Below are 14,402 nucleotides of genomic sequence, written 5' to 3'. Positions count from 1 at the left end.
CTTCTAAGTTCTCCTGGAGGCCACGGATTATGAAATATCACCCCCATCAAGCACAGATTTGGGTTTTATTCCCAGAGTTGATTCAAATACATCCCCCATGGAGATAACGTTGCTTGAGCAAAGGTCTTTTTCTCCACCAGCGAAGGGCTGTGGGCAGATCGGGCCCGGGAGGAACGTTCCCATCCCAGGGCCACCAGAACAAGCGCACAGAAAAACAGGCTCATGCTGGGTCGGTGCCAAAAGCGTGAGCTCAACGTCCTCTGGCGGGGAGCGGAGGCTGATGAATCAGACGCACCCTTCAAAACAGCACAGATCAAGCTGCCCTTTCTGAAACTTACTGTAGGGAAATTAATTGTTCATTTTCAGTCCAGCGGGACAAGTCAAAACCAATTTAGCAAACGCTGTACTAGCAGTGCTTAGTCTGGATGGGTATTTCAACCTGAAAATATGGGGAGAAGTCATTGTCTTCTATTCCATTGTTTCCTGTTGATGGTCGCAACACAAATCAAAGGTTCAGTTGAACACCATGGAGTGTGTGAATATACTCGGGATGCCACAAGACCCATTGCCAGCTCCTGACCAGAGGGAGGGAGCTCGGCACACAACACAGCGGTAGTGACTCAGCCCATCTGATGGCTTGCAACAAAAATAGACAACCAAAATATTTCTTAATCATTCAGGCTTCAGATGATGATTCGAACGGACAAGTCACTACTGGGACATCCGGGAATCGCTAAACTGAAATTCACTCCAAAGTTCAGACGCTGTTTTCTCTCCCAAACAAAAAGTAGCCAAACTCAAGGGTCCGTGCAACACCGCCTCCCGTAAAGCTTCCATTCCCTTTGCCAACCCAAATCCTTCGACACGCAGAAGTATTAACAAGGTGTGATACTGAACAGCAGGTTTCTGTCTAGGTGGGGTGGTGGGTTCTTTTGGCTGTTGGGTTGGGAGGAAATTTTTTGTACTATCTCCTTCCCAGAAAAAGGTTTGTACTAAAGATGCGGATACAAAGGACAACACGGTCTGTCTTTGCTAGCCAGGGTGTAACTCATGCATGCTTAAATACTAACCCTAGATTTCTCACACGCTCTCTGGAGGGAATTTGCTGAAGGGGAGGAAGTTTGCTGAATTTTGCCAGATTCCGATTCCCTTTTCCAATTAGTTCCCCAACTGGCTGCATTTCATCAACAGCAACTGCCAGATTAAATGCCTTACTTGACCATCTTCACCCAATACACTTTGATGTTCGGTTCTCAAGCTTCAAAATACCTTTTGGATGAAGATCAGACAGCACTAAACAGAATTACTAATTAATTAAGCAAAGTTAAAATTTAAACACTGTTTGTTGTGTTAGCCAAAAGCCTGAACAGAACAGGCTTTTTTTTCCCTTCCTCAACAGAGATCAAAGAAGATCATTTCTCCCTCCCCTATCTTAAAAAAGAAAAGAAAAGCAGGGGGGAGACAGGGGAAGAATCTCCATAAGCTTTGGTCAGAATAGTTCAGGCTGATACCTGTAGCAGCAAGATTTGTGTTTGATCAGCGGGCATATCAAAAGCCACATTAACAGGACTCAATCTGCTATCACTATCGGTATTGTTTAACACGGGTGAGCACTTCCTAAGTGAAAACTGTCACTGTCATATGGACCACTTACCCCTTTCTAACAGCGTGATCTGTCCCTGGAGCTCCGAACGCGCCTGCAAAGCCTTGAATTCTGCTGCTGAACAGTGGCAGATGGAGACACCAACTCATCAGTTGTGACTTACAGCAAAAGAAGAGCGAGCAATCTCCTCCAAAGATGGCCATGCCCTGACTTTGGTTAGCAACTGCTAACGATTTTACTATTTAGAATTCCCTTCTCAGTGGAAGTCACAGTTATGCGTGTTCACATAGGATTTTCTACCTTAAATTTTCTTTGTGTCTTTGGATTCCACCCCCCCCTCAGATTCACAAGGGAAGAAAAAGAAGAAAAAAACAGCCACTACACAACTCTTTATTCAAATGAAGGCTGAGCAGGTAATGTCATTAATAATGTAGGCTTTGATACCAGCTCGCTCCCATCCAGCTCAGATGTTCAATGGGAAAATAGTGTCTCCACCACCTTTTCTATGATAACGGGGCCTCTAAAGGTATCTGAACTGTCATATTCATCAGAATTGCTTCCCATAAGGAAGAATGTCATTCTGATTCTCGTGACAGTAGCCTTTTATAGAGAGCAATGTTGTGGAGCTGTCCCGTAACATTATTTTGGCTGTGACGAATCAGTTGCACATCTGACAACTCTCTCATAGTTAATACCCAGTAGCAGGTCCGGTGTTTCCATGCTCAGAGCCCTGCCTCTTACTCTGAGAGCTGAGGAGAATGGAGATCGAACCACAGCACAACTGAAAAGCAATATAGTGACCCAACATCTAGTTTATATTATCCATGTGCAGATACAGGCATACATCTCCTTCCCTTTTCCTATAATATTTATGTATGGATGAGGGATGGTACCACGGTGGCACATCTCATACCCCTTGACCCCACCACCTTATTTAAAGTCTAGAGAGCACACAAGATCGCATCACAAGAGATAATTCCCACAGTGCAAACACAGATAACTCATCATTGTTCATCATTCTAGTATATCATAAAGACCACAACCGAAGATGGACACCCCCTGCACTATGTACCACTCAAAATGAAGAAGAGGAGATGGTTTGGAGCACGGTTTGGAGTGTGGTTATGAGGGGAGCCAGCCCTCCCTATTGCTCAAGAGAGCCTGTGTGCTTCAGCTCAACAGTCAGCTTCCCACCTTCATAGAATCATTTGGGGTGGAAGAGACCCTAAAGACCATCGAGTTCAACCATAACCCACCCCTGGCACTGCCCCATGTCCTGAGAACCTCATGTCCGTCTGTCCAACCCTCCAGGGCTGGTGACTCCAGCACTGCCCTGGGCAGCCTGTTCCAATGCCCCACAGCCCTTTGGGGAAGAAATTGTTCCCCACATCCAACCTCAACCTCCCCTGGTGCAACCTGAGGCCATTTCCTCTGGTCCTATCACTCACTACTTGAGCTACTCCTTTGGCGGACAACCCAGAAATACCCTCCTAGACAGACAGCACCACTGGAATTTTCATTCAAACGTAGCATCTTGAGATCAGGCGGCACCCACTGCTCGCCAGGGGGACAGGGCAGCCACCGCCAAAGGGGTGCCCAGGGGTGCGCAGTGTGTGTCCCAGCACCGAGCAGCCCCCAGCTGAACCCCCGTGTGCCGAGAACATCCTTCCACACCCGCACGGCTCTGCTCTCGGTAAGGGCTCATTAAAATAACCAAACCGGGGGGTGCAGCACCACGCTTTAGCTTCACACCTTCAAACCCCTCGGAGGGTCTGCGACTCCCTCCTAAATCAGTGTTTTGCAGCCAGAGCTGTGCGCCCAGCACAGCCCCCCTGCCCTCCAGCGCCAGCCAAAAACTGCTTGGGCAGCGGCTCTTTTACTTCTACATATTTTGTTTTACAACTACTATTCCTTCCCTTGCTTTTTGTTGCCTCTACAGTTCTCAATCCTTCTCTGGTACAAAGTTGGGCACTTTGTACAACATATTTTACTGGTGAAAGGACGTGGATTGCTGGATCAGCTTTATAAAGCAAGAAAAACCTGATTACTGGCATTTTTATTCTTTTGGTAAGCTGGGGGTTGGGACTTTCCATCTAACAAGAGCAGCTGGACTCCAAGCCCTTTCAAGAACAGAAATGTTGCTTCAGGTTCATTTCCACAACCCCGGAGTGCTGCATTTATTATTGGCTTTTACTTACAAACTAGTTGTGGTTACAAAAAAACAAACCCAAAACCCTCTTCCAAACAAATGACATTTTATCTTTTTCTCCACAGGAGAATCAGGTTGACTGCTACTTGTGCTTTGAGGTTTGGATATGATTGAGATGAAACATCTGTTAAGAAAAAAAGGTGTGGGGGGAACTTTCTTCTGCTAAAAATATCATGCCTTCTCTTTTTTTTTTCCACCAAACTTGAAACATGTGATGAAATTCAACTTTTAAAATATAACCCTGGAGCTACTTGAAACTATAAAAGTCTCCTCAGTATCTGAGGCAAGTCAGAATTTCCACTGTTCAAGCTGGGCTTTTATGAAGAGCAGACTTTAGAAAAAGCTGTAATCTGTCTAGGTAACAAAGGGCACTTGTTCTGCCTGGTGAGGTAAAACTTTGGGTTTCTGTAGCTACTGCAGCAGAAGTGAGTTGAAGCACACAAAGGCACCCTGACGGATCCACACCTTGAATTTGGAACGGCAGCTGGCAAAGCACCGCGCGTGTCACCGAAACCGCCCCCGCGCGGCCGTGCCGGGGGACCCGTGCGGTGCAGCGGGACCACAGGTGGTTGTGTCCCAAGGTTCGGGGGGTTATCTACCTTCACATCTCTCTAGCTGTCTATAGAAAACGATGGCTTCAAAGTTCAAACCCAGAAACGCAAGAACTATTGACATCTGTCATAAAGCTGGTGGGGGGCTGGAGCACAAGTGTGATGGGAGCGGCTGAGGGACCTGGGGGGTTCAGCTGGAGAACAGGAGCTGAGGGGAGACCTTCTGATCTCTGAACTGCCTGAAAGGAGCTTGGAGCCAGGGGGGTCGGGCTCTGCTCCCCAGGAACAAGCGCCAGGAGCAGAGGAAACGGCCTCAAGTTGCACCAGGGGAGGTTGAGGTTGGATCTGGGGAACAATTTCTTCCCCAAAGGGCTGTGGGGCATTGGAACAGGCTGCCCAGGGCAGTGCTGGAGTCACCAACCCTGGAGGGTTGGACAGACGGACATGAGGTTCTCAGGGACATGGTTATGGTTGGACTCAATGGTTTTGAGGGTCTCTTCCAAGCGGAATGATGCTATGATAAACTGTATCTCACATGAGACGCTCTGGGCTATGATGCCCCTATGGGCAGGGGAGAAGGGCCTTACAGAAGCAGGCACATGGGATCCAGACAAACGCCTATCACAGAAAACCACCAAAAACCCAGCAAAGGGAGCGCTCTGAAACCCGGCTGCCTGCCTGGGTCAAGGTCAAGTCAAACACAAGAGAACTGGCAACTTTAAGAATATTCAGGAGTTGCAGCAGAACATATTCCCCACTAAATGCAGTCTTCAAGGTTTCTAAAAATGAATGTAATGCTTCATGTACAGGCAACATTTGAAACCAATATATTGCCTTCTGAAACAGCAAGGGCCAAAACTTCTTTCAATTACAAGAGCACAAAACTGGAATAACTCCATGAACACCAGCATGAGAGAATTATCTGGCCCCAAATCTTTGCCTGGAAATGTGCTCTAGTTTCACTTGGGTAAGAAAAAGAGAGAGTCACAAGAGAGTCAGAGAAGAGTGGCATTTTGACTCACTTTTCAAAAACATGTTTAATAAAACCTCCACGAACTGTGGTCAAAGCTACAAGAAAAATAACTGGTAATAATCGGTGCTGGGAAATTAAAAGTAGAAAAGGACCTTTGTTCTTCAAGCAGAATAAATGAAACCACTGGTATTCATCACGTTTCCAGAGAGATTGTTTTCAAACTCCTGACTTGTTCCCATTTTTCATTCTTTGTTCTTGGTGGTGGATGTCCCGGGGCAAAGTTCAAGCCCATTTTTACGCTGCCGCACATGCGCAGCAATGCAGCCCCGCGTCTGCGGCACCCGCCCCACAGCAGCTCTCACGCTGTGCCCACCGCTTTGCCAAGGTGTCTCACAGGGCAGACCCTGCGCCCGGGCTGGTGACATCGCAGAGCAGGAGGGGACACGGGACAGCATGGCCAGCTGCAACCAGGGTCCCGCTGTGGAGCCAGCAGTGGGCAGCTCCGCGGGGCTCTGTAGTTTCCCTGTGTCCCACTGGTGCCCCCGTGGGTTGGCTCTCACGTGCTCCAAGACAAGCGGCTTGAGAGATCTGTAGACATCAGGTTTTCAACAGCAACACCCACAGGTGATGTTTTGCCTCTTAGCAAACTCGTTCACAACTGCCCCAAAGCTGAGAGTAAATCATAGAACCACTTAGGTGGGAAGAGACCCTGTAAGATGGAGTGTACCCATAACCCACCCCTGGCACTGCCCCATGTCCTGGGAACCTCATGTCCATCTGTCCAACCCTCCAGGGATGGTGACTCCAGCACTGCCCTGGGCAGCCTGTTCCAATGCCCCACAGCCCTGGCGTCATAAGTGCTGAGTACAAGGGGATGATCACTTCCCTATGAACATTCTTTGTTGTTAATTGCTACTTTTTTTAACTACCACTCAGAAAATGCATTAGCTTCTCTGTGAAAGAAGGGAAAGTTGCCAGTCTTAGGTAGAACAAAAGGGTATAGGAAAAAACATTGTTATAAATACCAAGCATCCACATAATATCATTTTAATTCTTTCCATGTTTAAGTTGTTCACTGAGGATCAACTCTGTGCTTTTTTGATGTGCTAGTTCACTTCCCTTTTCATTTTTTCTACTGAATATTTTTCTATACATTACACACAAATAAATTAATATTAAAATTTGGCTTTCTTCAGCCACCATAAAGAACAGAGACCACTTGGAAGTTTGGAAGGTTTTCTTGTATGCTATACTTGGAAACCCTGTCTGTGTCCTGCTGTAAGGGACAGACATGGATGCAGGAAATCCCAGCCTCTGTTCTCAGTTTTGTTATTGTGTCCTGGAACCATAGAATCTAGAATGTCCTGACCTGGAAGGACCCGCAGGCTCATGGAGTCCAACTGCTGTCCCTGCACAGGACACCCCACAGCTCACCCCGTGTGTCTGAGCACGCTGTCCAGTCTCTTCTTGAACACTGTCAGGCTGGGCCGTGACACCTCCCTGGGCGCCTGTTCAGTGTCCAGCACCTCTGGGTGCAGAACCTTTTCCTCATGTCCCACTGACCCTCCCTGGCACATCTGCTGCCGTTCCCTGGGCTCTGTCGCTGTCACAGAGCAGAGCTCACCCTGCCCCTCCTGCTCCTGCTGAGGAACCTGCAGCCCATGAGCTCTGCCCCCAGTCTGCTCTGCTCCAGCTGAGCAAACCCAGGGACTCCAGCCGCTCCTCACACGGCTTCATCTCCAAACCAAACACACAACTTACTCCTGTTAGGGAATAACAACCTTCCAACAATGCAGAATGACCTGAATGCAGAAGTCAACTCTTACTTACAGCAGGTATGATCTTCCCAGTATAATGTAGAGGTTTAACAACTCAGAACAGAAGCCTCAAAGCCCGGACAGGACACGCCATCGGGCAGCGGCGGCGGGAGCGATGTGACGTCCCCACGCAGGGCTGACGTGCGCAGGGGCCGCAGAGCGCAGACCCCGCTGTCAGGAGCGGAGCTCACCCCGGTGACACACAGCCCGCCTGTCACCGCCTGGAGCTGCTCCACACTGTAAAGGCCCATTTGGAAACACCTGGAGAGCAGTAACTCATTCCACACAGCCCACGGACAACCAGCGGATGGCAACAGCCTTTCATCACTCCTGACTTGGCCGCGCTTGAAACAGCAGCTCTAGAAGGAAAAGCTTCTGATCCAAATACCAGCCCCCCTCAAATGGAACAGCTAATGTTAAGAAACACTTGCACTTTTTAGTTTCTTTTTTTTTTTTAGGTGCCTTATGCCGTAAGATTTTCCTTTCACTCATGGCAGCCAGCCTACCTGCTTCTTATAATTTCCTGGATCTGTGTATGACCACAGGAAAACTTCTGCTAATCCTGCCAGTCTCATGTTCTTTGGTGACTTTTATTCTAACTGCCAAACTAAGCAGTTTTCTCCTGGCGCTCTCTGCTGCTCCTTCCCCATCCCCTCCCATGTACTTCACTGCTCCTTCCAACCCACAGCCACCAGTTCTTCAGCCTCCAGCCTCACAGGGACCGTGTCCTGGTGACCGGTGCCGGTGGGACACGCTGAAGCTGAAGATGGTTTTCAGATGTTTCACGTCACGCTGAGCGGTAGGGAAGGGTATGGCTGAAACCTCTTGACAGCCAAAAAAAACAGAGCCAGAGAACAAGTGATCAGCACACTGAGGTGATCACATAGCACAGCAAATGTAGGGTAAGTGCACAGGATTAGCACCGAGTCATCAACACACAGAGAACATCCCAGCGGGATGACCACAGGAGCACTTTTAAGGCAGAATTATCAGCACTCTGTTTGCAGTGATGCACAGGTATTTGGTTTAAGAACCTGACAGAGAACAGACCTGTGTTTTCTGCAAAGCATCAAGCGTGCATCAATAGTGCTAGGTAGGTAATAACAACAGTGCTGGTATAAAGCAACTTTATCTGTGCGCAAAATGCAATATACGTCTTTTCCATAAATACCCTGGAATTTCGTGTACATAATGTAACAGAAAATTATTTAAGCTTTAGAAAATAAATGAAATAACCATCCTAGCTATAGGCACTAACTGGAAAGGAGCACACCGTTTGAAATAACTGCCTTTTATAACCCATTTATAGCTCAACCTAGCACAATTCATGAATTTATTACAGCTAAGAGATTATCAAACTATGGCAAAAAGTGCCTCATGGGCAAATGGAAGGAGAGCTAAAACTGCCCCCTCTCCATGCCTACAGCGGGCGAAGCCTGTGGGGCTCCGTGGGGCTCCAGGAACGTTGGCAGCACTGCACAAAACATCAACAGCCTTAAACCCCTCGTTCATTCTTTACTATCTGCTCCTTGTTCACTTATCGATTCTTATTAAAGTCAAACCCAACCACCCAGCTCGTTGCGGTGGAACGCTGTTCATCAGACCTCAGCTCCAACTTGACCACACATTCCCTGGACGCTGCGGAGGAGATGACGGGCTGACGAGTAACATCTTGAAAAATGCAGAATAATATTACGAATACAATGAATTACTTTTCTCCTTTGCTGAATACAGCATGCCTTACTCACAGGTTTAGAAATTCCATAATGTCTTGCAAATGTGTGAAAAGCGCTACAAGTAGCTCTTTTCCAGATATGGTAGATTTCTTCAGCAAAACATGTGCTTTGAACTCTGCTGGAGGGCTCTCTAATATTTATGGACGAGGAGATGACCTGAATAATTTTGTCCTTTCTGGTGCCAGATGAGGGAACATCCTACATCTAGGGATTTGAATACATCTGGTTTGGGAAACATATCAAAAAATGGGTTTGTTGACTCAGGTCAAGCTCTGTCACTGCTTTCAGCAGGACGCTGGATATCATGTTCAGATAAGGCACCAGGAAGGTTTGGATCTTCTCCAGTCTTCTGCTGAGGGAATAATAATCAAGACATCACCCTGTGCTGACAAATGAAGCGGGGAACAGATCGCTATCGGCCCAAGAGGCGGCTCCTTGGACAGGGACAGCACGAGACTGATGGCACAGATTTCTGCTTAGCCGAAATGCTCAAGTCGTACTTTTCAGGAGAACGGTGATGTGCGAGATCACGTTATCACATAACTAATTGGGGTGATAAGCTAGGTGTCTCCTGAGCTTAAAGACTTCACCTTGAACTCCAAAAGGCAGCTGAAGCAGACTGATAGCTGCATCCCACTGGGCTCTAAAGAGCGTCTGTTGAGATGAGCAGGAAATTGCCTCTTTTCCCCAGTCAATCCGTGTCAAAGAGGGATTTTCCTGCTTCTGGTTCAGGTGTCACAAACAGGCTGCTCTGAAAAGCCTCTAAATGCTCAAATGATAAGACAGAGAAACGCCAGTTGATTTCATAAAGACATGGAGTGCTCAAGATAAGAAAGTTCTCCTGGCCTATGGGCTTCAGCTGTGAAGATTTCCCAGAAGGTCTGGGGAAAGGAAGTGACAAAAGTTCTGGAAAACAGGAGGAGGAGACTTGAACAATTCATTAAAAAGCTTACTCATGCCTTGAAGAGCAGAGAGAGAAGGTGGATGTCATTATTGAACGCACTGATAGCAGATATCTTCCTGAGCCACCTGCCTGTCTCCACGATGGAGGAGTGACTTGCTGTTTGATGCTACATTCCATTCCTGCCTGCTGTTTTATCTTTCCACTGAAATGAAACGTATCTCCTAATGTCTGTGCTAGATTTGTGCTCTTTCATCCTAGACATGGAGAGCGACGCAGCCCACGCTTCCTGTGCAGAACCTGCTGGACAAGAAAGCTCCATCGGGCAAAGTGTGTACACAGCAGACCCAACAAGGACTCCTGTCTGGCAAGTGGAGGCCTCAGAAATGCACTGGAAAGCACTGCTAAAATTGGAATGAAAGCTGCAGATGAATCCACCACAGCAGCCGCATCCAGCATGTCCAGTTGTTGAGTTAGTAATGAAAGAGGAAGAAGGGAGGAGGCCTAAGAGTAATATGAGACTGAGGTTTCCATCGGTGTCTCTTATCTAAGGAAATCACTGACCACATCAGAGAAAATCCAAAAATTTCAATGTAGTGACTTGCCCAGCAGGCAAATCAAAGGCAGGTGCCTGATAGAAGAGACAATACTGGTCAAACTGTTTCTTTCTGCACAGCACTCGGTAAACAGAGTCACCACTATTGAGTTCTAACCTTTGCCAAGCAGCAACATTGAGTCAACAATCCGCTCTCATGGCTTAATGCTTTTGATGTTTACTTTGTTCTTTCTGTAGTTCAAAGAAAGCAGTAATGCACCAGTCCTCTTACCGAACACAATCTTAATCCCAGAATCCCGAGCCTTTTGCTGTTGGCCAGTTAAGTCTGTTAAGACGAAAGGATTTGATCAAGCTTTACATAACAACACAGAAGTTAAATCCAGCAAAGAGAGTTCTTTTTATCTGCACTGCTCAGACGGCTAAGAGGGGGAAAAAAGAGAAGGAGAAAAAAAAAGGTAATGAACTTGGCTATGTAAAACAAAATAAGGAATTCAATTATTTCTCTTATTGCCACTTTGTCTTTTCAGTGAGAGCCTTCTAAAGAGCTCAGATTTATTCTCCAACAAAGTCTCAGAGTGTGAAGGCTACAACTTTCCCCTCACCCAGAACAACTGTGGCACCTGCTGTGCTTTTTGCAAATCTGAGAAATGTTTCTTTCTCATTTTTTTCCATCCCTACTGTGTATTTATGAAGGCAAAATATAGTCTGGTGATTAGACACTTGCCTGGTACTTGGTAGAGCTGGGTTCAAGTCTTTGTTTTGCCGTCCGTGGGCTCTGTGAGCTTAGTCCAACCAACCATGTTGTAGTTTGTCACAGCTCCTTGCCTCTGGAACTAGTTATCAGTGCCATCCCGGTTATCTTATCACACATGGATGTATGATCGTGCAACATATATGTGTTATACCAGTACATATGTAGAGACTGTGAGGCAGCAAAGTAAAGGCAGGACAACTATTCTAGATTGAGAGATTAATATACTTTCTAGAATATTAATTACATTTCCACACAAAACACCTATGCAGGAAAGAGCTACGACAGTGGCACCTTGTGCCTAACCACACAGGGGTCAAGCTGTGGCACACAAAGGTCTCAAATCATGTTCCAGTTTCACTTCATGCCAAGATCACAATTTTATGCTAGTACTATCACAATAATCCAAAAAAGAAGCCGGCAAAAAGTACTGAGTTACACAAAAAGGGTGAAAGCATCCTGCTTTAACACAGTGCTGTTAATTCAAGATGATTTTCGATACCCCATTCAAGAGGGCAGAGGTTGCCCTGTCCCCAGCAGGGGAAGCACAGCCTGCAGACTGTAGAGCCTCGGCAGTGGAGATCTGCAGATCTTGTCTTCACTACTCAGCTACCTCATCAGAAATGAGATGCATCAGAAGGAACAGAGCAAAACTGCTGATATTACAGTAGCCTAAAAGGTTCGACACTCTAATAAAAACAAATCTGCTGCTGACTAGTTTGGAAATATTATATATGGGATATTATATTTGCTATGCAAGACAATTCTACACAACAAAGTAAGAAATAACCAGAGGCAGGGTAGAATGAGAAAAATGAAATTATTCACCTAGCTGACATTTAATATCCCATGTTAAGTAGATTCTCGTATAATTCTGAAAATTAAAAACCCACCCACGTCCTGCTACGAGCAGAAAGGAAAACTGTGGTGAAGTTAAACACTGGAACACTGTTAACAAACACTGACTCCATCATGGCAAGTGTAGCTTGTTTTAGTGTTTACCGGTAGCCTACAAGCACCAGCTGAAATGGAGCCCCCGTGTTACAGGCACACGCAAGGGAACGTTCTTTGTGCAACTACAGACATGGTAGAAATCTGGCATCCAAGAAGCACCGTATATTAACACATTCCACATCTCCACCACCAGAAACAAATGACTGGATGATAAGAGGACAGAAATTTCCAAGTGAAGCTTGACAGGGTCCATTGCTCTAAGTAAGGTGGGCATCTTGTTTCCGCCAGCCTGTAATACAAAGCTGCCAGACAGCCCACGCAAACACTTGTTACACGATATCATTGCCCAGAGAGTTTCTGAGGTTCCTTGAGCACAAGGGACGGGGTGAGCCCTGGAAAGAACAAGTTATCTGAGGCAACAGCAGTTCTATTCCTATTCCCACCTTAACAATTTTCCAGGCAAATGACACATCGGTATATCAAGAACTCCACTCTCATATATGCATTCTCACACTGACTTGTTCACAGACTTACTCCAATATTCTGTAATATTAACTAAAAAAATGTATTCTTTAAATACCTTCTAGATGAATGTGTTCATCACCAATAGTGTCTCTGTAGCCTTCCCCAGACAAATCCTGTTAAAAAGAAAGAGATATTAATGACAAATATACTATATACAAAGTGTTATGATCTTTAGAATATGTATTTATTATGGCTAGGATTAATTTAAACACTAACGAGAGCACAGAAGTTGTTTTCCAGGAAAGAAGTCAATCACTTTCTTAGTGGCAGTCAATGCATTTAGTGTTATTTTACAATGCTCTGGACATACTTTAGGACAAAAAATGCAACTGAGATGAACAGATTATACAGGGGAAGGAAAAAAGAATTGTTCATATTCAAATCCTTTTACAAAGTAGATTAATATTTAGCATTTCACTGTTCTGTCAATCAAGCAAGATAAAAAAAACCCAACTGGAAGCAATAAAGGAGAAATAAGCCCTTCACTACCCACAGAGGAATGTTATCACTTGGTTCCACCAACAAACAGAAAACTTTCATCTGCCAGAGGTCACCCAAGAAAAGCAGATACCAGACTGGAGAGCTGCCTGATCCTTCGGTCCCCAAATTAATGAGATTTCGTCAGCCCCGGTATGTCTAGCGCAATACAGAAGCTGATACCATAGATACACAGATGATCTTATCTCAGACCCAAAAAACATTTCTCTAATGGTGCTGAAGTAGCAATAAAAGGCACCAGTGGGATATGGAGCTAATCCCACTTATAAAGAACCCGAAGAGCATTTTCAGTCTTAGGAGCCGTCCTTTCCAGCTCCATCCCCACCCTCACCAACCACGGGCAGTGACAGGTACCCTCATGTGTCACCTTCTCCCTTTCACTCCACAGGCTCCAGCATCACTTGAACGCCACAGACCCCATACCAGAATCTGGCTTCTCCACAAACGCTCTCTGCCACCGATGATAGTTACGGTGATAAAGAAGGATATGGCCCTTAAAAAGCTGGCGTGCTGTGCTATGGCCGTTTAACTTCACCTGCAGAACCAGCCCAGAGCCGCCATCCGCAGCACCGGCGTCCCAGCCGGAAGGTGACAGTACCGTTTGCACAAGATAAGGGAACAACCAGCGAAAACTGATGTCTGGTTGTATTCGTTAGCTTGATTGTTAAGCAAATTTATCATGAGAGAAGCAGTCCACCTCTTTTTCTTGAAAAAGCTGTCAGAGATTCTTGCCTGCCTCCCACATGCCCAAATGTTATTCTTTGAGATTAGTTATCAGAAAGTAACTAAGCCACAGAAGCATATCTGAGGAATTCCTCAGTATCAATTTCTGCAACAGCAACTTAAGAATTAGCTGTCGCAAACACGACTGAGTAGCGAGCCCAGAGACCCTGAAAATCCTGTTGTGTTCACGAGCAGACCCCCTGAAATAAAGCCACAGGCCGGATGGCTCTGAGCATGCTGGTAACCCGGCCCGCAGCGCGAGGACCGTGCAGAGCACAACTGCTGGAAAAGCCGCCATTCTGCAGCCAGCTTTCCGAGCAGCAAGTCACAAAACCTACTCTGCTTCCCCGAGGCTTTGTTCCAGCGTAAAAGGTCTCTTTTTTTGAGCGAGTGCCGATCAATATCAATCATTACCTTTCAAATTATGGAAGAAATAGACAGCCAATGGAAAGAAGCCATTAAATGTTGGTACGATTTATCATATTTCTGCAAGAAGATGGTCTTTCCAGGGCCTTCTAAAAGTGACTCTGCTTTTGTTTGATCAGATCGCCCCACGTCACCATTTTGCACAAGGCTCCGAGCGCAGACCACGAGACACACGCAAG

General features: G+C 46.2%; 1 protein-coding gene across 2 annotated transcripts in view; it reads right to left on the bottom strand.

The window, feature by feature from the left end:
- The window catches only part of NKD1 (NKD inhibitor of WNT signaling pathway 1), a 101,359-nt gene that overhangs the window by 26,303 nt on the left and 60,654 nt on the right, over positions 1 to 14,402 (bottom strand). For both annotated transcript variants that reach the window (XM_065848196.2, XM_065848195.2), the window contains one exon: positions 12,632 to 12,689. In XM_065848196.2, coding sequence (XP_065704268.1) covers positions 12,632 to 12,689 — 58 coding nt within the window. The remainder of the gene's footprint in view (positions 1 to 12,631; positions 12,690 to 14,402) is intronic.

Source organism: Patagioenas fasciata, chromosome 13 (assembly GCF_037038585.1).
Source record: "Patagioenas fasciata isolate bPatFas1 chromosome 13, bPatFas1.hap1, whole genome shotgun sequence".
In the NCBI taxonomy this organism is placed as follows: domain Eukaryota; kingdom Metazoa; phylum Chordata; class Aves; order Columbiformes; family Columbidae; genus Patagioenas; species Patagioenas fasciata.
This window is presented reverse-complemented; position numbering and strand designations above follow the sequence as displayed.